Source organism: Mycteria americana, chromosome 1 (genome assembly GCF_035582795.1).
Source record: "Mycteria americana isolate JAX WOST 10 ecotype Jacksonville Zoo and Gardens chromosome 1, USCA_MyAme_1.0, whole genome shotgun sequence".
In the NCBI taxonomy this organism is placed as follows: Eukaryota; Metazoa; Chordata; class Aves; order Ciconiiformes; family Ciconiidae; genus Mycteria; species Mycteria americana.
Genome location: NC_134365.1, coordinates 16,508,624 through 16,532,848, shown reverse-complemented (window position 1 = coordinate 16,532,848; position 24,225 = coordinate 16,508,624). Strand labels below are relative to the sequence as shown.

Here is a 24,225-nt window from a genome sequence, read left to right as displayed (position 1 = left end):
GTTGCATGCCAAACAGGTAAGAGGGCCTCATTTACACTTCACAGGAGACAGCTGCAGCTAACTTGGCACAGCTCCTAGGTTTTCCCAGAGAGGTTTTTTGGCTGCAAAAAGCTAGTCGGTTAGTGATGATCATTTGGCAAAAGGGGTGGGGTGGAAAAGGAAAAGAACCTCACAAGAATGGGGAATTTTCCAATTTTTCCCTCTGGCTAAAACAATGCCAGAGTGATTTCACTGTCCAAACAATTGACCAAGTAGTGGATAATTCTCAGTACAATGTTGCTGATTGAAATAGTTCTGCTTTTTTTTAAAAAAAAAAGTCTACCCTGAAATTTCCTATGGGAACACATCCTGGACAAAATTCACAAATTGGAAAATGTTCTGGAAAGATTAAATCAGAGCAAACATTTGGTGGAAGGGAATGGGACAGTTTTTTAAGGGAGATGAAAAAAAGTTTCCTGTTCAACTTGGAGCATTTCAGCTTCTATTACATTTCTAGGGCATTGGAGCAAAGGAAAAGATACTACTCTGCACCAAACACTTTCTTCCTTATAAAATGGGCCAGTTTTGGGATGGCCAGTTTTTCCTCCAGCAGTAGTGAAGACTGATTGCAAACAAAAGGCATACAGACAGTAGTAGCTTCCAGCTTGAAACCAAAGCTTAAAGGCAGCTTTCCAGTGAAAGATGATATACAGGAAAAGTGGATGATGAAAGCGAGGCAAGGCTTCCCTCGTAACCTCCAGCTACTTCAGCATCAGGGAGCTGCATATTTGTAACCAAGTTAAAGGCAGGAAGGTGCAGGGGGCACAGAAGAAAGATTAAAGTCATGCTGGTATGAATCCGCTGCAGGAACCACCTCTCCAGCTTGCAGCTCTACTTCAGCTCCCTTCACTGGGGTACTTGAGATGCTACTGCAAGAGGCAGAAACAACATAGTGTTTCTGTCGTGGTACAGCAGTGTCCTACTCCATCCCCCTCGCAGCTCAGCAATGGAAATAAAGCTGTGACCATTTCCCTTGTCTCATGTGTCTCTGCAGACATGTGGCACTCCTGCAGGAGCCTCCTGTGCCGAGTCCGAGTGTGGCGGTTTAAACTGTCGAACAGATGATGGAAAGAAGAAGTGTGGAGGACCTGGCTGCGATGGGCTGGTGACCCTCGCTCACAACACCTGGCAGAAAGCCATGGATTTTGACAGAGACATCCTCAGTGCATTAGCAGAAGTTGAGCAACTCTCCAGAATGGTAATATGCCAAATCAAGTGTTAGATATTTAAAAAAAAAAAAAACTTTTAGTTGTAACACAAGTTTAGGCACTGATTGACAAAGTATGTGCCTGGCTTACTTCAAAATACTTCTTTTCAGTTGTGTAACTTCATCATGCTTGTAGAGATCCTCAGAAAAGGAGCTTGCTAAAGTGAAACTTCATGGATAACTCTAAACATTAACCCAAGTTGTTTAAACTAGCATTGGCGGTATGGATCATGGCCAGCTTTTAAAAGTGTTCTGTGAGTTTTATGAGAAAAAACATTTCTCATTACTATTACCTCTGACTCCAACTGACTTTTGTTTTAAACCAGGCCTTGAAGCATAAGCAAATACGCAATCAAGCCTTCTATTTTCCTCTTTAGGTTTCTGAGGCAAAACAGAGAGCTGATGAAGCAAAACAAAATGCACAGGAAGTTTTGCTCAAAACCAATGCTACAAAACAACAAGTGGACAGAAGCAATGAAGATCTGAGAAATCTTATTAAACAGATTAGAGACTTCCTAATGCGTAAAAACCTTACATTTAAATTCTATTTTAATTCTGGGTTTTTGAAAACTATCTATCTTTAGCTCTGAATCACCTTCTAAGGGGTAATGCAATAGTTGTGTCATTCTCCTGCTTTCAGCCAGACTTAGGGTGTATGATGAAATCTGGAACCAAGAGAAAACCAAGACAATAGGAAAGTGAGAGCAAACTGTAGCATGTTGTTGCGTTTGTTTCAGCTGGGGCAGCTGTACTGCTGTAGCTTGCCAAGTGTGTTCATAAGTGCTGACTAGAAAGATGAAGTACTATTAAAGGGGAGGAAAGTCAGAAACTGAGTGTATCTCTCTCTAAGAAAGCAGGTAGAGGTTCAATGAGGGCCTTGTTCGCAGCAAGCAGCAGCATGGCAAACCCATTCCTTCCCTGTTTGCACAAGGCTGAGTATACTGCTAGCACAAATACATTTATGTGCAGCTGTTAGCTTCGTTTCCTGTGGGCTCTCATCTCCGCCCCACAGCCCCTGCATGGTGTAGCTAATCACTGAGATCTTCAAATGGCTTCCAAGAGCTATGCCAGCAGGGCCTACGTGCCTGCTGGGCCTCTCCTGAGGTGGAAGTTTCGCCAGTTTTAACACCTTGATTTTCTGTAAGTCCAGGGGAGGAAGTTTTCCCATGATTTTCCTTCTTAAGGGAACAGTTGGACAAAAATTTGAGTACTGAGACTTGACAGGGGAAGGTTTTACTTACACCTTTGTCATCTGTGTCCATCTACTAGAAGACAGCGCTGACCTGGATAGCATCGAGGCGGTGGCTAATGAAGTGCTGAACATGGAGATGCCAAGCACTCCCCAGCAGCTGCAAGCCCTGACAGAAGATATTCGTGAGCGTATAGAAAGCCTTTCTGATGTTGAGGTCATTCTGCAGCAGAGCGCTGGAGACATTGCCAGAGCAGAAATGCTACTGGAGGAAGCTAAAAAAGCAAGGTATGCAACCCTGTTCTATATTAGCTGTTTTCCATCACCAAGAACTTGAACGAGACTTTCATTTAATTGTATTGGAAAATGCAGAGTTTAACTTAGCCCATGCAGATTCTCATTCCTTCACTAAGGGGCAAAAATGGCCCTTTGCAGTGTATCACTAGTTCTTTTTCCAGTTGCAAGTAGAAGTATTTTTAGTTAACATAGTTTTGCTCCACAGCAAAGGTGCGACAGATGTTAAAGTCACTGCAGACATGGTGAAAGCAGCACTGGAAGAAGCTGAAAAAGCTCAAAATGCAGCTGAAAAAGCCATCAAACAGGCTGATGAAGATATTAAAGGAACTCAAGACCTGCTGACCTCAGTGAGTTCTTTATGAGTATTTCTTAAGATATAGCAACAGCACCAAGTCTGATATTTAGAAACTGATGTAAGCCTGTCTAGGGAAGGCTCTTGGGTACTGCAAATCAAAGACTGCACTTGAAGAGAATCTAAACCATTCTTTGCTTCACATAAACTTTTGAGTTAGTATGACAGATGCTAGGGGACCATTTTCTCTTAAAAAAAAAAAAAAAGAAAAAGAAAAAAACAACCAAAAGGCTTTTCTCACCCCATATCCTGCACCACTGAAGTTAAACAAGCAGGATTGTAGCCCTCTAACACAGCAGGTGTGCCAAGATCCCTGGAAAGTCATACCTGTCAACCACACTGGTAGTGTAGTGCTGTAGCCATGTGTCACCCACCAGTGTCACCAGTGTCACCCACCGCTGCAGCACAAGACTAAGATAAGTGAATGCTGGATTAAAGTGGTAATTACTATAGTCTTGTCAGATAATGTATTTTCAGACTTCATCTCACAGCCCTCATGAGACCATAGTGCCATGAAGCTTGGCCAGCTTAGAAGATATGCAGCTTCACAAGTCCGTTATTACATGATGGAGTCAAATGTCAAAGTTCAGTTTTGCCTGTGGATTAGGCAACTCTTGCATGTGTAATACACTCAGGTATTTTCAACCATGTTCCTTAATGCTTTTGCAGCCCCATATGTACCCCATCTTCAAGCAGTGGGCTCTTTCATCCTGACTGCAGTTGGCCATGTGTAACAAAACTAAACCACTGGCTTTTGTATCAGATCTATGGACATGAACTAAGTAGTTGATCAGGGCTTATCCAGAAAGCTTACTATTATATTCAGTGTCTTTTGAAAATGTAACTGTTGCCCCTCTTTCTTAGATTGAATCTGAAAATGCAGCATCTGAAGAAACACTGAACAACGCTACCTTACGTCTGTTTGAGCTAGAGAAGAGTGTTGAAGACCTTAAGCAAAAGGCTGCTACAAATTCAGAGAATGTGGACAATATAGAAGAAAAAATTGTTACTGCAAAACAAAATGCTGAAGAAGTTAAAAAGGTGAGAAGCTCAGGAAAGATGCTAAGGGAAAGCCAAAAAAACTCTCACCCCACATTTGGCTAAAGGAACATTAGTGAATACATGTGATCCGTTTCATCATCTTGGTCAATTACTGGGGCCAAAAAAAAAAGCACTTAATGCACTTACCAAAGATAGCTGCTTGTTACTTACTTTGGTACCAGATACAGAGAGAAAGAAGTATTGGGAAGTTTTCAGGTTCTAAAATAGCTGCAGGAAACCTGTCATGCTGTCACACTGTTGGCCTTTCACAGATCTGTTTCTGTCCCTCAGCTTTACTACCTGCCACAGGAGAACTAGTAATTTGTTTTCCCCTTCCACAGCGTATTTATGGTTCTATGACAACAACAGGTTCAGGACAAACAACCCAGAATTTGGCATATACAGAATCAAGCAACAAGAAAAATCGTTAGCTCAATATAAAAGCAGAGTCATTTCTAAATATCAGAGATGCAAAATTTGCTCTGTGACCATATGGCGTTGCTCCTAACGTCTGCCACACACCTTCGTAATAGCAAAAGAATGCTCATTAACAAAACAATTGACAAATCTGCCAAAGGAAGTTTCATTGCTCCAATCTGTTGTCTATAGTTAGTCCATCAGTCTCCAGAGAGGCATTTTCTGCCAGGAGAGATGTATTATCCATCGAATCAATTATTTCCAAACACTAAGTAGTATTTCAGGTGGCTGTCAAGTAAACACAAGAGACTTCCAGTACTGCTACAGCTTGTTAACTTGCTTATTGGTGAATTCAGTTGGGTCACAGGACTTGGTAACAAGGGTATTCCTCCCCCAATGCAAGCATTCAACCAGAAGCAGTGCCAGTTCCTTACCATGTGCAGCTTTCCAGCTGTACTAGGGACCATGGCTTCCCTTAGTTACAGAATTGTGTAACCAAATCCTGTAAATCCTTGCCAAGTGTCAGTACTAACGCCTTAAAACAGCCACAGATCTGCAAAAGGGCAACTGATGAGTCTTCACCCCAACTCTTAGAGTCCTGAACATTAAGTAGGAAATACCCCAACACTGTTTCTGCTTTTGTTAACTGAGCTAACAGTGCAGTCTCTCCTTACACCCCAATTGATAAAGATAGAGGGAGGAAATGTGCACTCCCACTGCACTGTCTTTTGAATGAGCTCCATCTTGTGCTTGAATCTGGAACAACAGGTCCTCAATACCGAGCTGAACGACAAATATAAAACAGTGGAAGATCTCATTGCCAAGAAGACAGAAGAATCGGCTGATGCTAGGAGGAAAGCTGGCATGTTGCAAGATGAAGCTAAAGCCTTGTTGGCTCAAGCAAACAGCAAACTCCAGCTGCTCAAAGGTAAGGCTGTTCTGAGGAGGTAAGTCGTCAGCTTAGAATATGAAGCAATGTCATGCTGTTAAACCAACTGTTGATCAGCAGTAGGGAAAAAAATGGAAGTTAATTCTTTGTTACTGAGGTTTGATCTGCTTTCCTCATTCTTACGGATACAACATAGTCTTCTGAATCAAAGATTTCTATAAAAAGCTGAAATCTGAAACTTACAGTAAGACACAAACTTCTGGTACAGCACCTATCACTGCTCCAAGCACCACTACAGGGAAGGAACATAGCTACCAGGCTTAAGACGAGGGCTAACCCCTTCAAGCAAGACCCCCATCTTCAAACAATACTACCCCCACCCTGGAAAGCTATTAAAACAAAAGATAATCAGGATACATCAGTTCCAGTTTACAGATTAATTTAACATTTCCCATTGCCAATTAAAGTTGATTGAAACAGGAGGGGGCAATCTGCCCATAACTACCAGGGAGGGAGCTAAGTTTTCTTCTGTTTTTTGCCAGGCCAGGAACTCATTCTTCCCCTTAGCTGCTCCTGCACATTTGCGAAGATTCACTGAATAGTCTTAACTGTAACAAGCGAAAACATTTCATTGTTCTGTAAAAGCCACCATACAGCAGAGAATGACAATTATTTTCACCATGAATCAAAGTATAATGTTGGATTTCCACTTATGGAAAATTACTTCCTTGTTGCTTTATGTCATAGTGTTAAGGAAACAAAAAAGTGCTATTCTAGCCCTTTTTTTTTCCTAATCAGATTCTCTTCCACAATAAAAAACAAATTTGAGCCATAGTTTATCTGTAATGATAACAATTTACATTTTACTGCATTAAAACACCCCTAATAAAGCTGTTTTTCCCCTTCCTTTGCTGACAGACCTGGAAAATACATATGAAAACAATCAAAAAGTTCTGGAAGATAAAGCCAAGCAGTTGGTGGAGCTGGAAGAGACAGTTCGCTCACTCTTGCAGACAATCAGCCAGAAGGTTGCTGTTTATAGCACTTGCTTATAAATGGGAGCAGAAAACGCTTGCATTCAGGATGGATTTTACAAGTATTACACTAGTTCTTTTTGACTTACACTAAGACCTGATAAAGTGAACAGGTTTTATATTGACTTTCAAGTCACAGAACCAAAGACAAGTAACTTTTTGATGTTGAAAATAAACAGTACTTTTGTATCACTGTATGTACCTAGTATGACTTATTAAGTTCCTTCCTATTTTCAGTAGCTGAAATAGTACATCAATTAATAGCAAGTCTTTTTTTTAAACTGGTTAGAGATCTAATAAAATCTTGGCTCCAACTGTGTAATTCTAAATAAGGGCTCCAATTACTATGAAATATAGGATGGTCACTTAGAACAAAACTACAAGTGAATGAAGAAATACGATCCTCACATGGCTAGCTAGCATTTACACCACTACTCAAGAAGGATTATTTACCCTCTGCATGATATCCATTTAGGCTTAACACTAGTTTCATGTCACTGGTTATGAAGCAATTGATATGTGAAGTGGAAACAGAGGTCAACACTGAAGGGGCGAGTGTGGTTTACATTTCAAGCACCAAATTTACATGATAAACCAAGCTTGGAGGATCAAGCCTCTCTGGAAAAGGAACTACAAAAGTTCACAGGGCACTTTACACAGATGTTGCTCTCTGAGAACAGCTTGCACTTAACAAAACACAAATAAGACTTTTTTGAAAGTGCAACAGTTACATCCAGTTCACCGTACTTTAGCTCAAAGTTATGTAGAACAGTGCACTTCAGACAATTGTACAGTCCTGCACAAATTGATTGACAACAGTCATCAGCTACACAAGTTAGCATCCAAAGCTGCAACATGCATTTACGCATCCCGACTGCTAACTCTGACCTGAGGAATACCTGTGTATATACTTTGATCAGCACCTTACCTAACCTTGATTAACATCAGCAAAAGTTAGTCAGGACAACTACGGCAGAATATCTCACCACCTAAGTGAACTGAAGCACAGCATGTTTAAATAAATAATTACCCTTAAGCTCCACAGGTTACAAATGCTAAAGCAAAAAAAAAAATCCATCGCAGGAATTTATTACCATTACCAGCATCATACACCACTTCACTGCCAGTATACTTAGCAGCTGTTAAAAAGACAATGTGCAAACTTTGCAACATTCAGACTTAACTGCCATCAGACATTGACAGGTGGCTCAGTAGCTCATCTTACTTTTACCTTTACAAACGCTCTTTGCACACTTAACTAGAAGAGCAAGAGAACTAACAATACAGTAACAATTGTAAGGCCTTGAATTTTATTTTCAAGCGTCTGGAACACTACAGTCTCCAGTATAATTTTAGTAGTAGTCTTGATTAAAGTTTCCTTGACTTTCAAAACTTCATTTAACATGAACAAAATGAGATATGAGAATTTGTAACGATGAACCTCAAGGCTGAACTGCAGTAAAGACTGCCACAAGTATTGAGTGGGGGGAGTGGACACAAAGCTGTTTCTGGAAGAGCAGGGCTCCTAGGAAGAACTTGCAAAGCACCAGACCAACACTTCTACCTGCAGCAGGTAGAATTGATTCCAAAAGGCCTAGATCTATCAGAAGAAACAAGTTTTTCTTCCCTCACTATTGTCTCACCTTTGTTTTCCCTTCAGCAACTTCCTGCTAATACCTGAAAGCAGATCCACATTAATTCACTTACTCCAATTCACAGATATGCTGGGTCATTCTCATAGCCTGGTGATAACGTTAAATGAGCTGTCGTGGTTTAACCCCATCTACACTTAAAACAGGACTCAAAGAACCAAACAAACCAAAATGAAGAACAGTATCACTGATGTTTGTTGATTAACTGGTATCTTAATAAAATGGTAACATCATATATTTCCATCACTCAGTATGGATACTGGATCAATACTTAATAAGAAGCTCTAAAGAAAGGCAGGAGGATACAACCATCTTGTCTATAAACAAAACCAAGTACCTTTCGCACCATTTTCTGAATGCACATCTCATCTGTTGTGCCATTGGCGTAATGAAAAAGGACATGCACAATACCAGCAGATGCTAAGGTTTTCTTCAAAGCAGAAGAGCCAAGCAAAAAAATGAAATGGCACCCTGCAAAACACAACTTAAAAATGAGCTACTGGAATTGGGCACATTCCCTACACACATTAGGAATATTCCAAAGATGCCATTTGTTTGTGAGTTTCTTCACATGTTCGACAACCTAGTCACTAGAAGGACTAACAGGGCTGATCAAACAATACCCAAGAAGACCCTCCAGCTATGTTAAATATTTATTAAGCTCTCTTCCTACAAGAGAGACAGAAAGAGAGCACAAAATAGAAAACAGGAAAAGAAGAGAAGAAAGCATGTCTTGTGTGGAGAGCTGACGCTGCAGCCCTTATGTGTGGAAGGTGCAGAATAACCCTCATGTCATAGCACTTAACAGCAAGCGCTGCTTCACTACCCAATTTTAGCGTTTCAAGTTTAAGAGAGTTGAACAATGGAAGCTTTAAAACAAAAAAGATTAAGTAGCAGTAAGATTAATTTTTCTTCAATCTTTCACTTCTCCATCAGCACTTGATTTTTTCTCCCGATGAGTTTTCAATATGAAAACATGACTTGTGGAGAATCAGACACACACAAGAGTAATTTTCTCTTTAAAAAGTCAATATAGTTTTAATTATCTATATGAGCCCCTCTTCTCCCAACATCCTAACACTACTAGGTCAAAACAAGTTTTGGTACTCGTATGTAAGAAGTAGGTTAAATACTAAGTTAATCCTTTCAGGAAGGAAACACATTTTTGTGCGGAAGTGCCAGTGGCATTTTAAGTGCCAGTGGCATTGTAAGTGCCAGCATTCAACTGGTTTAGTCTATTACTACTTCAAATAAGAAGACACCAGGTATGCTGGACACTTATTCAGAGTTTTGACCAGCACACCTGATAATCCCATGCAGCAGCGAAATGTTTGGTTTTGAAAAAGAGAAGAGTTCTGTCAGGCTGTTTTTCTGCAACATTCATCATGTAAATAAACATGTAATTTTAAGTATTTGATTTACAGAGACTGGATAATTCCACTTGTTCAAATATTGGATGTTTAAAATGAAGAGATTCACTTAATTCACTCCTAAAATCCTCAGACTCAGCCTTCCATAAGGGCCCACAGTCCATTTTCAGAGATGTACTATACACGTATAAAGATCTGCTCTTTCATTTTAGAAGTTGATAGCTTTGCCAAAAGATGCTGCTAGGTTTGCTTCCCTGAAGGCTTCTGACACTGTCTGTAGAGAGCAAACACAAAAAGGTACAAGTCATTAATAGTTACATGTAATTATAGCATGTCTGCGTAACCCTGGTGTTCAACAGTCCTTTTAAAAAAACTTACTGGATGGGCATGGCAAACTCTGGCTACATCTTCACATGATGCTCCATATTCCATAGCAAGGGCAGCTTCATTAACCATTTCACCAGCACCCTGTAATTTAATGGTATTTGTAATAAGCACAAATCTTTATGCAGTTGTCCAGGTTCCCCTGAATCACTAACAGCTTGTAAATAAGCATCTTTTGCTAAAAAAGAAAAGTTGTATTATAACTAGCACTTCAGCTGTGTTCTAATAGAAGTCATAAGTACTTAATCTATTTGGTGACTATGCTCAAGCCTAGTGTAAATCTAAACATAATTCTTAATGAGAGTATTTGTTCTCTCATTACTGAGAGTTGTGCAAAATCTGGACATTTTTCCACTACAAGGTACTGGTCAGGTAATACCCATGTTCTCAAAGCTGCAGTGTACATTATCACTGCTGAAACCTCCCTAAAACATCAATGCCCTCCTGGAAAGTTAAACAGATAACTAGATAAACAAAAGCATGTTACTACATCTGCACCCTCATTTGCATTTGTGTATTGACTCAGAGAACATTTCTTTGAGGAGTCAAAAATAGTGAAATCTTCTGTTACACCTTTAGCATTCAGATCCATATGCGTAAGATTTTCCCCCAGCCCTTTCCCCATGAAGAAAACTAGGTTTATCGGTGTGAGACAGACTAAGTTGTGCTTCCTTTAAGAGATGTTGATTTTTAAATGACTGGCATTGTGAGAGAAAATAACTAGCATAATGTCTTATTATGTATTTCTATCAGAAATTATGAGAATCGGATTCAGAAACAAAAAGCCTATCCACTAGTGTTGACAGTATATCCGTTCATAGGAATAACATTTCCTTTCCAGGAAAATGGAGAGCAGTTTTAGTGTTTGTCTTAAAGAAAGCTATATACAAAGATGCATGGAAGTGTTTCTGCATACACCTTTAGAAAAAAAAAATATTTAAAGCTAAGAAACAAAACAGAGAGATTAGGGTCTAACTTTGGAATGTATGGGACAGTGGAAAATGATACGTTTCCCAAATAGAATTTGCTGATTTCTCATCTTTACAAAGGATTTTTAATCAAAGTTCCACAAGTTACTGACCCAGATTTGGTGACTGCAGCATAAGGTTACCAGCTTTGCTGAAGTCTGAAGTTCACAGAGGGGAAAAAAAAGAAAACACCAATGAAAAAGCCACAGTCTGTTCAGCTCCCTCAGCTTCCAGAACTTCAGTCAACAATTTCTGCTGTTCTCTCAAGTATTTGGCAGTATTCATAAAAGAAAAAAAACCAAAACAAACAACTGGTAGGAGAAACCAATTAATCCTAGCAATTCGGGGGGCAGGGGGGGAAATGCTGGGTCTAACACCAAAGTAACAGGAAAGTGGGAAGGAGGGCAGGGCTGTGGAAGAGAACAGTAAACAAAAATTACTATAGAAGACTCAAATCTTCCTTCTTTTTACAAGCACCACTTCTCCTAACTTGAAAACTACTTTGCAACTGTGCAACACTAAATAAAAGACCCTTACAAGGCCAAAACAGCAGCACAATTTACAATACTTACTGCGCCTAAAATGTGAGCACCCAACATCCTGTCTGTTGATTTTTGACTAAGTATCTTCACCATGCCATCTGTGTCAGCATTTGTCTTTGCTCTACTGTTTGCAGCAAATGGAAATTTCCCAATTTTGTATTCTATACCCTACGAAACAGATGTGTTACCAAGTTAATGACCAACAAGAACAATGTAACCATACAGACAATTTGATAAATACAAGAACAGAAGCAATACAAAAATAAAAGACACACAGAGCGATGCATAAAAACAACCACCAAAAGGGGTATAAGCACGTATTAAAGATTAATTAGCAGATGAACAATATTAACTTCACAGAACAGAAGTCATTAAAGAGAGCTGTGATCCTTGGGAGAGTGGCATGCAGGAGGGAATCATTCAATCATACACCCTAAGCAACAAATTCAGATGCAGAAGTTCTCCTGGAAAAAGTAACTAGATAAACTACTAGACAATGAAGCCACGCCCAAGATGGAAAACAAGTTTTGTCTGAGAAGAAAACAAACAGTACCTCTTCTTTCAGCTGTTCTTCTGATTTGCCAACCCAGGCCACTTCAGGGTGAGTGTATATCACAGAAGGTACGCAGTTATAGTCAATGTGAACTGCTCCCCCAGCCATCCCTTCTACACAAATAATGCCTTCATCCTCAGCTTTGTGGGCCAGCATAGGTCCAGCAACTACATCACCAATAGCATAGATGCTATCAGACCAATGAAACAGAATAAGACACTGTTTAAAAACATCCTAGCACACCTAGGCTACCTTATATAAGTCAGTTTGAAACATGTTACTGAAAACTCTAATCAAAACAGATTAACATAAATTTCAAAAGAAATACAAAGTATGAAAGAGCAGTTTCCACAGAATGACAGCACTTCAAGAAGTGCTAGTGACATGAAAGACACAGTGACCTTTAAATTACAAAACTTCAAAGATTGACTAAAAATCTTTAGTTCCTGAAATAAACAGAAATCTTGAGTTTTCCTTTTCTGAAAAGAAAGCTATATTCTGCAATTAAAAACCAAAAAAAGGTGCTTCAGTAGGTTAAACTTAAAAGCAAGAGTTCTGCTTAAAAAAAGTAAAAAATATTTAGTCTTACTTACTTTGGAATCTTGGTTTGGAATCTGTTATTGACTGGGATTCTCCCCCTCTTATCAAGTTCAATTCCAATATCCTCGAGACCTAGATTTTTTGTAAAAGGACGTCTACCGATGCAAACTAGGAGCACATCACAAGTTATTACTTCTGCCTTGCCACCTGCAGCAGCTTCAACACTATGGAAAAATAAGTAGCAAAAATGCTAAGCTGTAAACTTTCAGCATTGTATGTCTCTGACTGGTAACTAATATGATCCAGATGGTGACCTACTGGCTGCATCTGGCATCTGAAACACTTGCATTCAGTCTGCCCCATGCTTCTTCCTTGCAAGAGCAGAGAAGAGGGAGGAAAGGACAGTAACTCTTACTACATTTGTTAAGAGCTCTTAGATACAGAAATTCAGGGTATATATCCACTTAGCAAGGCGTGACCCGATAGGATCAAATCTGTACAGCAAAATAATTGGTGCTGAGCAATCAACATCCAAACTATATATATTTTGGGGTGGGGTAGGGCCACGTATTCTGAGCAAGCTTTCTTCTGGCCCAAGAACCAAACACCTGTTAGCAGCTACCTGCATCAGGGGCATCCCTCAAGTGCATCTTTGTGTATTGCATCCAGAATAAGTCCAGTTCATGTGCTCTGAGAGCACAAGAACCAGAGCATGGTGAGGATAAGCAGAAGTGTGTTTCAAAAGCATACTCCTGAACCAAAATGAAACTCTAAATGTAGAAACAGACTACGTGAGAGATCCAACCAACATCAGTGTGGTATGGAAAGAAGCCCCAATCTAGGACCTTTACAATGGTGGAGGGCAGACTATCCCAAGGTATGGCAATACAGTAAATACAAGTCACCATATTAAGATTCCAGTGAAAAAACATTGAAGCTTACTTTTGTTAAGTAACATTAAGCATTTTCTTAAAACTCAAACTACAGTTTCTGCATAGAGAATATGTTAACAAGAAAAAGAACCAAAGTAGTGTGTACGTATGGACTTTTACAAAGCAAATTTGCTTTCTGTGTTTCTCTATTAGCTGGTCATTTATAAGTTTTCAAAGGGCTTGAGTGTGGACATTAAAAGACACTCTGGGATAGTTTCATTTATTTCTGCTCAAAATCAATAAAATCTCTGCCACGCTTATTTTGAGACAAGAGGAGGTATGGACGAAATACCCCTTCCAGTAACCAGCCAAGAATTAATGGCTTGAAAATGACTGTATGAACAATCATGGTATTTATGTTAATTGTACCAGAACCAAAAATCTTCCATGAAAAGAATGATTTAGAGTTCTGTTTATTACTGATCTCACTATAACAACACTGGTTTTACACTAGCACGCCTTCAACTCAAGTCAATGGAACCTCTCCTGTATAAGAAATCTAGGACTCAAACCCAAAATGATGAGCTCTGTAGGTTACAATATAGGATAAAAACTACATTTCATTAAAGAATTAAGTTTCATCCTAAAACCATTTTTTCCTGTTTAAAAAATAGTATCAGACTATTTTTAAATAGGTTTGATGGATTGGGAGAAAGAATATATATGGCATTCCTTTAGTTTTATGTTAAACACTTACGCTACATCGATTTTTCCATCTGGTTTCTTGGTAGCACCAGTAACTTTGGTGTTCAGTTTAAACTTAAGTCCCTGCTTCTGAAGAATACGTTGGAAGTTCTTAGAGATCTCCATATCAATTCCCATTCCACCAACATGGCCCATGAACTCAACAGCTGTCACATCTGCACCAAGGCGCTGCCAAACTGAACCCTGCAGTCACAACAATATATGTAAAAAGAGTTCTTGAAAAGCAAACTTCAGATTTCTTTAATATTTACTACAGACTGTAAACTTTTCAAAAGCAGGACAACACATAATAGCAAACTGATCAGTTTTTACACATGTTACAGTGTAGAATAAAACAAGTCCAACCTTCCCCAGCCTTTCCACAAAAAATGGATTTATCACTGCTTGTTTGCATACCCAGAACTTCAATGATTGAATTCCCAGAATTAAGCTTTTAAAGAAATAGCTAACAAAATGATTAAGTATAAATTAGGTATGTTTTAGGTTATAGGTACAGAAAAATTCAAAATCAAAGAAGCTGAATGTAGCTCAGAAAACCCAAAGGAAATTGCTTGCGGTGTTCTAATACCACTACAAATTAAAGCAAAACAATACCACATTAAGGAAATTTTATGCAATAAAATGGAACCACTGCTGCTTCTGTATGTTTTTATAACCATAACCACTATCATCAGCTGCACCAACAAAACCCATATACACCCTATTTACCTGCAGTTACCTACATCCACCCAACGCAGTATTTCTCTTTGCTTACTCTTTCCCTGCTTAATGGTCAGCAGGCTAAGCAACCACTAAGCAGATGTGCATATTTTCAAGCAGTTGTAAGACCAGCAAATACATATTCTTTTTGAACCATGTAGGTATGAGGCAAAAGGACTCAGACCAAGATAAACTAGAAAGTCTCCACTCCTTTGGTTGTTAGACAGAATGTGTCCAATCATGTCACATAAACATTTATTGGGATTAACTACACACAATTTATCCTGGCTTAAAATGAACTTCCCTTAAAAAAGGAAGTTCTCTCATCTATACATAGAGCAGGTACAAACCTCAGTGAAAGTTAACCTCCCCCCAAAAAAAACCTGTATGTGAGGCCCTGTATGTTCCTCTCTCATTTCTCTGCTTAGCTAACCAGCTGCAGGAGTACTGATCCTTCAGACACCTATCGCAGCTTTTCTGTTAGAAAAGGGAGCTAGCAGGCTATGAAGTCTGAACAGTTTTGTTACAACTCACTCAACCAAATATCTGTTAAATCACAGCAACACAATCAAATATAACACAAAAAATAACACCCCATTCCTTTGTAAATTAAAAACCAAGGGGTTTAAATGTCCTCTCACCAGTTCTACACCAATGACTCCTGCACCAATGACAACCATCTTTTCAGGAACTTTCTTCAGTGACAGCGCACCAGTGGATGACACGATATTATCTTCATCAATCTAATGACAAAGAAATCCACAAAGGGAGGTTTACAATCTCTTTTATACATTATATACAAAGCACACAGAAGGTGAAGTGCAATCACATGCAAAAAATTATTACGCATTAAATTATGTGGATATAATGCATTGAAAAAAAGTACCATTAAGATTTCAAATACGTACATTAATTCCAGGGAAGGGAGCAACTTCTGAGCCTGTGGCTATAAGTATGTTCTTTGTATTTATAACTTGTGTGCTGCCATCTTCTTTGGTTGCAGTGACTTGGTTTTTGCCAGTTATTTTTCCAAACCCAGATACATGTACAACCTTTAGTAATCAGAACACAGTAAATTCAAATTACTTACATAAGTTACACTACATTTAATCTGAATCTCATTAATGCTTTAGAGAAGCTGCTAACACATACCTTTGCATCACCATCTGGTAAAAATCACAAAGTAATTGTATACTATTCTTTTAAGTAGATTAAGAATGAAAGAACTGTTCATTTAAAAATTTCCTAGAAGAGAAGCATTCAAATTCTGCCCTTGCCGAGTCAGTCACTTGAATTAATTTATGTAGCAAGAATATGAAAATGTAAAAAGCAAGAAATCCAGATCAGAAAAAAATCATGGATATACCTCAGTATATAATCTAAACTAACCTTGTTTTGTTTAAATAAATGAGCAATTCCACCTGTTAAGGCCTTCACTGCACCACTCTTCTGTTCCATCATCTTCTCTAGATTCAAACGGATTCCTGTAACTAATGTTAAAAAAAAAACCCTGTTAAGCATTGCATTGTTTTTATTTAAAGGAGCTACCCTAAACACAATTAGCAGCTCTGACACAGTAAGATGTATTGAATGGCCCTACTAAATGCTAAAGGTTATATTCAACAACTGCTATGTGTTATTACACTTAAATACTGAAAGCAGTGTTATTACACTTTTCAAATATAACTTACCTAGCCAGGATTCAGGGTTCAAGGAGCAGACACATGTCCCTAACCCTCCAACTGACAGATAAAGGATATTATTTATAAGTCTAAAAAGTCTTCTGACCAGAAAACTATAGTAGTCAGACTTGAATGATTAAATTTGCTTGATGATGGAAACCATTTATGTTAACAGGCACTGACAAGTTGCTCTTCACACTCACTTTCAATTCCTCTATTAGCGAAATCTTTTCCATGGGCCAAGTGATACAGATGTGAGTTGTTCAGCAAGGCCTAAAATACACACACAGAAATGTGAACTGGGACATACACATTCGTGATTAAATTAATTATTTATTATATTATCAGGAAAAAAAAATCTTATGTTATTTGCAAAACATTCTCACTATTAAGAAAAAGCCTGACATGTACGTATTTAAAAAGGTGTATTTCAAACACAGGAATTGTACACAGTAGCTCTTACTGAAGAGTTTTATAAAGTTACATATTTAACATAAAAACAGAAAATAGTTAAATAATAGGTGTGAACCTATCCTTTTTGCTTGTTTCAGAGAAATTGGGAATGACTCCAGGAGGATTAGAAAGAAAAATAGGAACAGACTAAGTAGAGGAAAGAAAGATGATTCTGACTGACTCGCAGGAGAATTTCCTTATTACCTCAGACAAGAGATTACTGGTCAACAAAAAGAGGATACAGAAAAACCGGATGAGGAAAATCTATACTGAAATCCCTGTTAAAATTTTACCCCATGTAGACACATGTGAGTTACATTTTGTAGTTGAGGAGTTGTGCTAAAGTTAGTACAACTGCATAGCTAGTTGAGCTGAAGCTAGATGGCTTAGAGCTAGCTCAGGTCACTGGACATTCTGAATTCAAAATAAAAGTTAGAATAGTTTATATAACGACGTTTATAAATCAGCAGTTTGAAATGCAGAACCTCTAGAACTGTATTTCGGTTGGAAATAGCAACATAGTTAGGGAGGGGTCTCGGTAAGAAAAATTATGTCTTTCACTATAGCCATCCCAAACACGAAATTATCAGTATCTTTTCAAGGACAACAGCGCAAGTCTGCGCAGACTGAAAGCAGGCACAGTAAAACATTCAAAGCACATTTTGAGATACCTGCCTTATATATACACACGCTTGAGTGAAACTAATACTGTCAGAATGAGATAATTCCATTTTTATTAATGTCTTATCAACTCTCACTCTTTAAAATTCATTTGCCCATTTCACATAACTGTCACAACCCTGAATCTGTAACACCCAACATTATTGAAAAGACAGCCACCACTTAAGACTTCAGCAATTAAAAAAGAAAAAAAGTCCATGCCCAATGTATTATTTTGGGTGGCTTTTTGGAAAAGAATTTTCAAATAGTTTGTTACTGCCTCAGTGTACGCAGCCTACGTATCCACTTCTTAAGAAATTTATTGCCACTCAAAAAAAATTCTGGATAGCATCTGAGTTTAGCCATGGGTTCAGAAGTATTTCCTTAAGAACTTCAAAGGATTAAAAAGAAAAAAAAATAGACTCAAGAAGAAAAGTTAAATAGATCCTAGCAGAGTTCCAAACTTTCAAAGTAACACTGTGTTGATCTATACCTCATTTTTGAGTTTTTCCTCAGCATATTAAAATATTCTGAACTTCATTAGAACTATTAATAAAAATGGTTAGGAAAATTAATAATAATTTTTAAAACTTTGTATTTATACTGTATTTTCTCCTACCATGCTAATGGAACCTCTCTGAGCAAACAGATTAGAAATAGCAATATAGTTAGGAGGGATCTTGGTAAGAAAATTATGTCTGTTACTATGGCCACTACAAACCTGGCATTACCAGTGTCTTCCTTCACCTGCTGGGTGCTAACGAGGCAGTCTCATTAGCACCTAGATAGACAGACTTACTAGACTAATCTAGTCTATCTTGCAATAGCACTGTTCTTACAAGGCCCTAGTTCTGAAATTACTTAAAACTGGACTGACAATGTCAAATACTAGGTTCTTCTGAATTTCTCCTTACTTCTCCTTTCTTTCAGAGTGCATGCCTTGTACTCTCCCTTTTCTCTCCCCACCTGCACTACTACTGCACTACAACTACAAGCGCTACCAGCCCCACTCTCCAGGCCATCTTTTGGGGCTGGTGAGAATACTATTTTAGCTTAGAGTAATATTTCAAGAGCTAATCAACTAGGCTTTTTCTACAGTCAGTGGAAAGAGACAGCTATCTTCAGAGCATGGTGCATCCAACCAAAACCAGAGTTCATGATTTTTCAGGGATGCCCCTCTCCCTCTAATTTAGATTTACTTTCCCTACCCCTAGTGACACAGTTCATCATTCCTTTAATGCAAGAACATCATCTTGGACAAAACTACAGGTTTATTTTGAACAAACTGATACGACGCAATCAAGAACTTCACATGGTATGCTACAAGAGGTACAACCATCTGAAACAGTTAACACTGTAGTCAGATACTGGTTACAACACAGACTCAACAGCTCAGAGTGAGAAGATACATCTGTATGCACCTCTGGTTTTCAGTCTCTTCCTCTCTTTCTTTTGGGAAAGCCCACAAAACAGAGTTTGCAAACAAAACATTTCTGTTGAGCAAATAAAATGTTAACCTTTTGTGTTATTTGGATCCTCAGCTTATTTGGATTGCAATTTCAATTTTTAAAGAAAGTACATCAATCTTGGAAAAAGATTAAGGAGGAGTTTCTCAAGTGATACATATAATATCTGTTGTTTTTAGAGAAGTTATGACAAACTACATAGACTTACCTTGGATGGAATACATCCAACATTCAAACAGGTTCCACCTAAGGTTTCATTTTTTTCTACACAGACGGTCTGAGGAAGAAGGGGGGGAAGAACTTTTTAGCAATACTATGCCACCATCTCCTTACAGGGTATCTGACAAATTAGAATTGATGACAAAGACCAGGCATTTACCCAATAACTCTTCCTCTACAAGTGTCTCATTAATTTCATTCCTAGATTTATTTTGTGGCTCAGATTTCCCCTCTCTCATTTTTTTCTTAACATAAAAACCACAGAATGGCTCTTTGCAACAAAACTCTCTACCAGAAAAGAGCCACATTCCCTACTGCACCATTTATACTTTCATACAAGTTTAAGTGGTGTTGTTCTGCTTCAAAAATCCACAAAGTTGCCTCAATTAAATACAACACTCAGTTCTGTGAGAGATGTTCCCCTTACAATTAAAAAAAAAAAACCCTGCAAAAAGCAAAAAAATGTAAATCATGCAAAAGATTCCTAAAACAAGTAATCGCAAGCAAACAGACAAATGAACCAATACATGTTAAAATCATATGAAGTAATCTCTGCTTTAAAGAAAACGAAACCCCCAAACCACAAACATTTCCCTCTCTAAACACATTGTCCTGCAAGACCCATTGCTATAAAGTTGCGCCAATATCTATAAAGAAAGAAAGAATAAAAATCAAGTACAGCAAAGCCAAGCAAAAATAAGGTCAATACCAAGAGGGATGGAAAATATTTCATCTCCCTCTCATCAACTTGCCAACATCAAAGCGTGCAAAGGAAAAAAACAACTGACAGAACTTCATGTAAAAACAGGTCACTCGGGGGCAGACAGTATCGTAAACCTTTTTTATAGAAGCAAAAGAATTGGCATCTCCTTCTTTGCAAGGTGCACACACATCCAAAATAACAGTTCCTCGGTTTATACTCTTAAGAGCTCCAGTCTGCTGATAAAAGTGACTGCCCAGGGAAAAGCCTTTCATCATTTCTTTTAAATTGCTGCTTTTGTGCTAAAGTAGAGGTGATGGTAACATGAAGAGCAGGATTCACCATATCAAATCACAGAAACACATTGAGACATGCTGATCCCCTATCTATCCTTCCTCCTGTTTTAAGCACATGAATGCATGAAAAATGATCCAAGGGCTTTAAAAGCTGCACTATGGATCAAACAGCACCAGACTGCTCCTACCTTTACCTGATAAGGAGGTTCTGCCTCATCCACTTTACATCAACTTCACTGACAAGGCCAAGCAAAGCTGTTGAAAAGCCAATGCCCAGAGAACATTGTCGGCCATAACGTGGGATGCTGTGGTGGCGATACAAGGACTTAATGCTTGTGCTAGCACACGTAGCACTAAAATTGAAGGTTAAAGTTCAGTAGTTCAGTAAAGCGCACTCAGGTTCTTCCACAAATGGTGTCACTATAGAATCTATCTTTTTGCCCATCTCACAAAAACATCTCCTTACATTCCTCATGGACAGCATAAACATTCTTCAAGTTTATTCAGTGCTACAGGTGACACAAGCAAGCACGTCCAAATATTTCGCCCACTCCGACTAGCTGTAAAGCAGTATAACAAAATTATTTTTGCCACGATGAAAACCAGTAAATTTTTGGTAAAATATTTCAAAAATTTAAATTAGATACTACAGTATTCCTACAGACATATTTTCGCCTCTAAAGTTCTCACATGGCAATGGAATTCTTCTACTCACATTCAAAAAAACACATCAGTTGACTATTGTTTTTTCCTCTTTTGAGTTCCCTCAGTCTGTTCTTCAGGAAAGTTTTTCAGTGGCCTTTTTGTCACTGTCTCAATTTTTTTTCCTCTTTTCTTTGTTGGGAGAAAAATTACTTCCTAGCATTCTTTTCCCACCTTCTCTTCTACAAGAGCATAAGCCCACCTCAATTGTCACTTCCAATCAAAAGCAAGCTGTCCTGAGCAGCTTTATCAGTAGCCTAGCAGGGCTACAGACAGTAATACCTTCACATCTCCATTTCAACTTCTGTATAATCTTCATAAGCAAGGTAAAGAAAAATTACAGACATGTCAACAGCATCTGGTGGCTCAAGATGTAACAGAAGAATTTCAGTTTTTCGGTATCACACAAACATCTTCCAAGTTCATCTAGATGAATATTCTCCTATCCGAGTGAGGTCTCATCTCACCTTAAATCCAAGCTGAGCTGCTTTGATAGCAGCAACGTACCCTCCAGGACCTGAGCCAATAACTGTGACATCGGCATCAACTGAAATAGACAACATTTGAGTTATTTTTGTTTCAGCAATTAACATTTTACTGCAGGAATACCAGTTTATCATTTCTGAATTAATTCGTGTTTGCAAATATTTTTTTTTAAAAAGCAAAATGGCTATTAAAAATGATGCAACTTCATAAACTAGGTTTAGATAAGTAAGTTACACCTGACACCTGAGAGTAACTTTCTGAACAAAAGGAAAGGTTCCGTGGAGGTATCCACTCTGCAATAAAACCAACCAGTCTTAAATTTTATAGGGAAAATAATGTAAAATGAAATGAGGCAACTGAATTCTGTCTGATCCATCCACCTTGCTATAAATCCTTTAAGAACTTAACCTAAGATGCCTGTATAGTTTACGATAACATTTTTCCAACACAGCTTCTATTGATGTTTAGTGCAAAAGATAAATGCTTACTGAATGCCATAAAATCAGTAGTTTATCAAGGAGAAAATATGGCTGAAATAGATATCTATGCAACCTCTATCGATTATGAACACAGCAGAAGCTATGAACTTTGTACCTAACTTGTATCTCACAACCACAATCTCCTTTGGAATATTAATTACCATGATTGTTCTTCTGTTATATAAAGTTCAACTTCTACTTATAGCTTTAGCTTGATATCAAACAGGGCAAATAAGCCACTATTTTTCATCTAAATCTCCATGCTGACATGGATTCCCCCATTACCTGGAAGACTGATTTCCAAGTTTGAAGCACTGCTTTGGTTTTTGAGGGTTTTTTGGGTTTTGGGTCGGGTTTTTTGTCCGAAGAAATCCTTCACAACTAATTACCTTGATCAGCATAGGTCCTTTGTGACACTGCACAAATTCCCTGGAGACCATGATGAATTCGATCAAAATGGCTTCTCTAGAAAGGGAAAAAAAACCCTTAATTTTAAAAGTTAAAGTCTACCCTTGAAGAAAAATAAGCATTTGACCACACACAGACAAAGACATAGTTACAGTCATCAGTTAACCAAAACAGTAACAACATGACTGAAGCGGACACGGAGGGCCCTGACTGGAACAAGAGGTAGAAGTTGCTCTGCCATTTACCTGCTCTGCAACCTCAGCGGATCATTACACCTGTTTTCATGTCAGCCTTGCCTAAGGCTGCCTCCGACTACACAAACTTTCAACCCTTCACATGGGGCTCTCAAACCACTTAATGACATAAATTAGACACCCGCAGGAGTTTATGAAGAGTCTTGTTGTTCCATAACCATCCCCTTCGGCCGCTTCCTGTGAACAGGCAACATCTCAGAGGTGGTTCTGGAGAGCAAGATTTTTTTAATTGTAACGGGACAGCACAGCACAGTTGCTACAAGCATCTCACGGGCCGATCATCCTGTAACTGGAGTAGAGGATGCTCCTGGAAGTATTTCCGAAGCCCTCAATGCTGCCCAAAAGGCGGGAAGCGACCCTCTGACAGCTGGCGGTTCCAACAGCCACGAAGGTATCCGCCCTCACTCCCGACTCCGCCCGGCCGCTCCCTCCGGCTGAAGCCTCCTGCGGGCCGGGGCACCCCTCCTCCGCTCTCGGGAGGACCCACAGCCGACAACCTACACTGCGGCAGAGACGAGACCCGAGCCCGCCCCTCCTGGAGCGGCGTGACGCCTGCCTGGAGCCAGGCGACGCCGCGGGCACCGTGTCACCTCAGCCGCGCCGGGCGAGGAGCGACTCCCCTTCCCTGCGAAGGAGGCGAAAGCAGAGAAGGGGGGGGAAGAGCAGCCAAGCCCCGCGGCCGCCAGCCGCCGCGCCCGCCCCAGGGCGCCTGCTCCGGCTCCGCCCGCCCTCACGCCCGCTCCCGGCGAGGGGTGGGGGGGCGTGAGGGAAGCCCAGGCCCGAGCTTTCAAGCGCGGCGCGGCCGGCTCGGGTCCCCCCGCCCGCCTGCCCGCCCGCCCCGCGGCAGTGCCATCCCCTGCCGGCGCCGTACCCGAGCGAGCGCGCAGGAGACGCGTCCCCAGCGCTGCATGTCCGCCGCCCTCGGCCTGCGCCCCTCGGCCGCCGCTCCAAGGACTCCGCGGACTCGCGCAGGCGCAATGGGCCGGTGAGGGAGGGGGAGCGGCGGCGGGAGGAGCGGGCGCCGCCGCGCGACGGGGCCCCCTGGCGGAGGCGGCCGCCCGGTACAGCGCTGAGAGCGGCGCTGGGGGGCGGGGCCTGAGGGGCGGGGCGGGACATGCAGATGAGGCTCTTAAAGCGGCAGGGCGCTCGCAGGGAGGCTCGCACGGCCGGTCGCAGCCCTGCCTGGCGCGGAAATGACTCTTCAGCAAAGAAGCTCTTCGAGCAAAGCAGCTCACAAACCCACATCGAATGAACCAAGATAAAATTTGGGAACAGACGGAGAACGTAAAAATACTTCAGTTTTCAGAATGAAACCTTTTTCATCTAAATGACAGTGAAATGTACATAAATTCAATTTCTAAATATTCAAAGATATAAAGTCTAAGATATTTGATTTTGGAAAGAATTTCAAGTGACTTGGAATAATTGCTTTCATTTTATTTAATCAGGAAAACATTGAACTAGAATATTGAGACGTTTTCATAATTGACACAGTTTAATTTAATGCTATGTATATTCTTCCAGACTATTTGTTCTCTAGAAAAAAGGGTGCATGCCCCGCGGTCCTCTGTTATTTGCACTTCAGCACATCAGTATTTGAAAACCTAAAT

At 39.7% G+C, this 24,225-nt stretch overlaps 2 protein-coding genes across 2 annotated transcripts in view; one reads left to right on the top strand and one right to left on the bottom strand.

Annotated features, from left to right (window-relative positions):
• The window catches only part of LAMB1 (laminin subunit beta 1), a 44,651-nt gene extending 37,989 nt beyond the window's left edge, over positions 1-6,662 (top strand). Inside the window, exons 27-33 of the mRNA XM_075491856.1 lie at positions 1,034-1,237; positions 1,624-1,768; positions 2,516-2,723; positions 2,938-3,079; positions 3,949-4,125; positions 5,311-5,470; positions 6,350-6,662. Of these exons, the coding sequence (XP_075347971.1) occupies positions 1,034-1,237; positions 1,624-1,768; positions 2,516-2,723; positions 2,938-3,079; positions 3,949-4,125; positions 5,311-5,470; positions 6,350-6,486 (1,173 nt within the window). The 3' untranslated portion in view covers positions 6,487-6,662. The remainder of the gene's footprint in view (positions 1-1,033; positions 1,238-1,623; positions 1,769-2,515; positions 2,724-2,937; positions 3,080-3,948; positions 4,126-5,310; positions 5,471-6,349) is intronic.
• Positions 6,663-7,180: 518 nt separating this feature from the next.
• Positions 7,181-23,595, bottom strand: DLD (dihydrolipoamide dehydrogenase). The gene is made up of 14 exons (XM_075491970.1): positions 23,487-23,595; positions 22,343-22,418; positions 21,456-21,535; positions 19,280-19,348; positions 16,696-16,765; positions 16,200-16,300; positions 15,719-15,862; positions 15,452-15,553; positions 14,104-14,294; positions 12,528-12,698; positions 11,935-12,124; positions 11,412-11,549; positions 9,866-9,955; positions 7,181-9,761 (listed from the first exon to the last, which is right to left on the bottom strand). Exons 1-14 carry the CDS (start codon positions 23,523-23,525, stop codon positions 9,696-9,698), a joined length of 1,527 nt encoding a protein of 508 aa, XP_075348085.1. The 5' UTR covers positions 23,526-23,595; the 3' UTR covers positions 7,181-9,695.
• Positions 23,596-24,225: the final 630 nt, after the last annotated feature.

What these genes read in the sequence shown, in the direction of transcription:
- DLD (XM_075491970.1), bottom strand. Translation starts at nt 23,525, where the DNA reads ATGCAGCGCTGGGGACGCGTCTCCTGCGCGCTCGCTCGG. An exon ending in TCTCCTGCGCGCTCGCTCGG is followed by an intron (nt 22,419 to 23,486) that starts GTACGGCGCCGG and finishes TTCCCTTTCTAG; the next exon opens with AGAAGCCATTTTGATCGAAT. An exon ending in ATTTATTTAAACAAAACAAG is followed by an intron (nt 15,863 to 16,199) that starts GTTAGTTTAGAT and finishes TGATTACTAAAG; the next exon opens with GTTGTACATGTATCTGGGTT.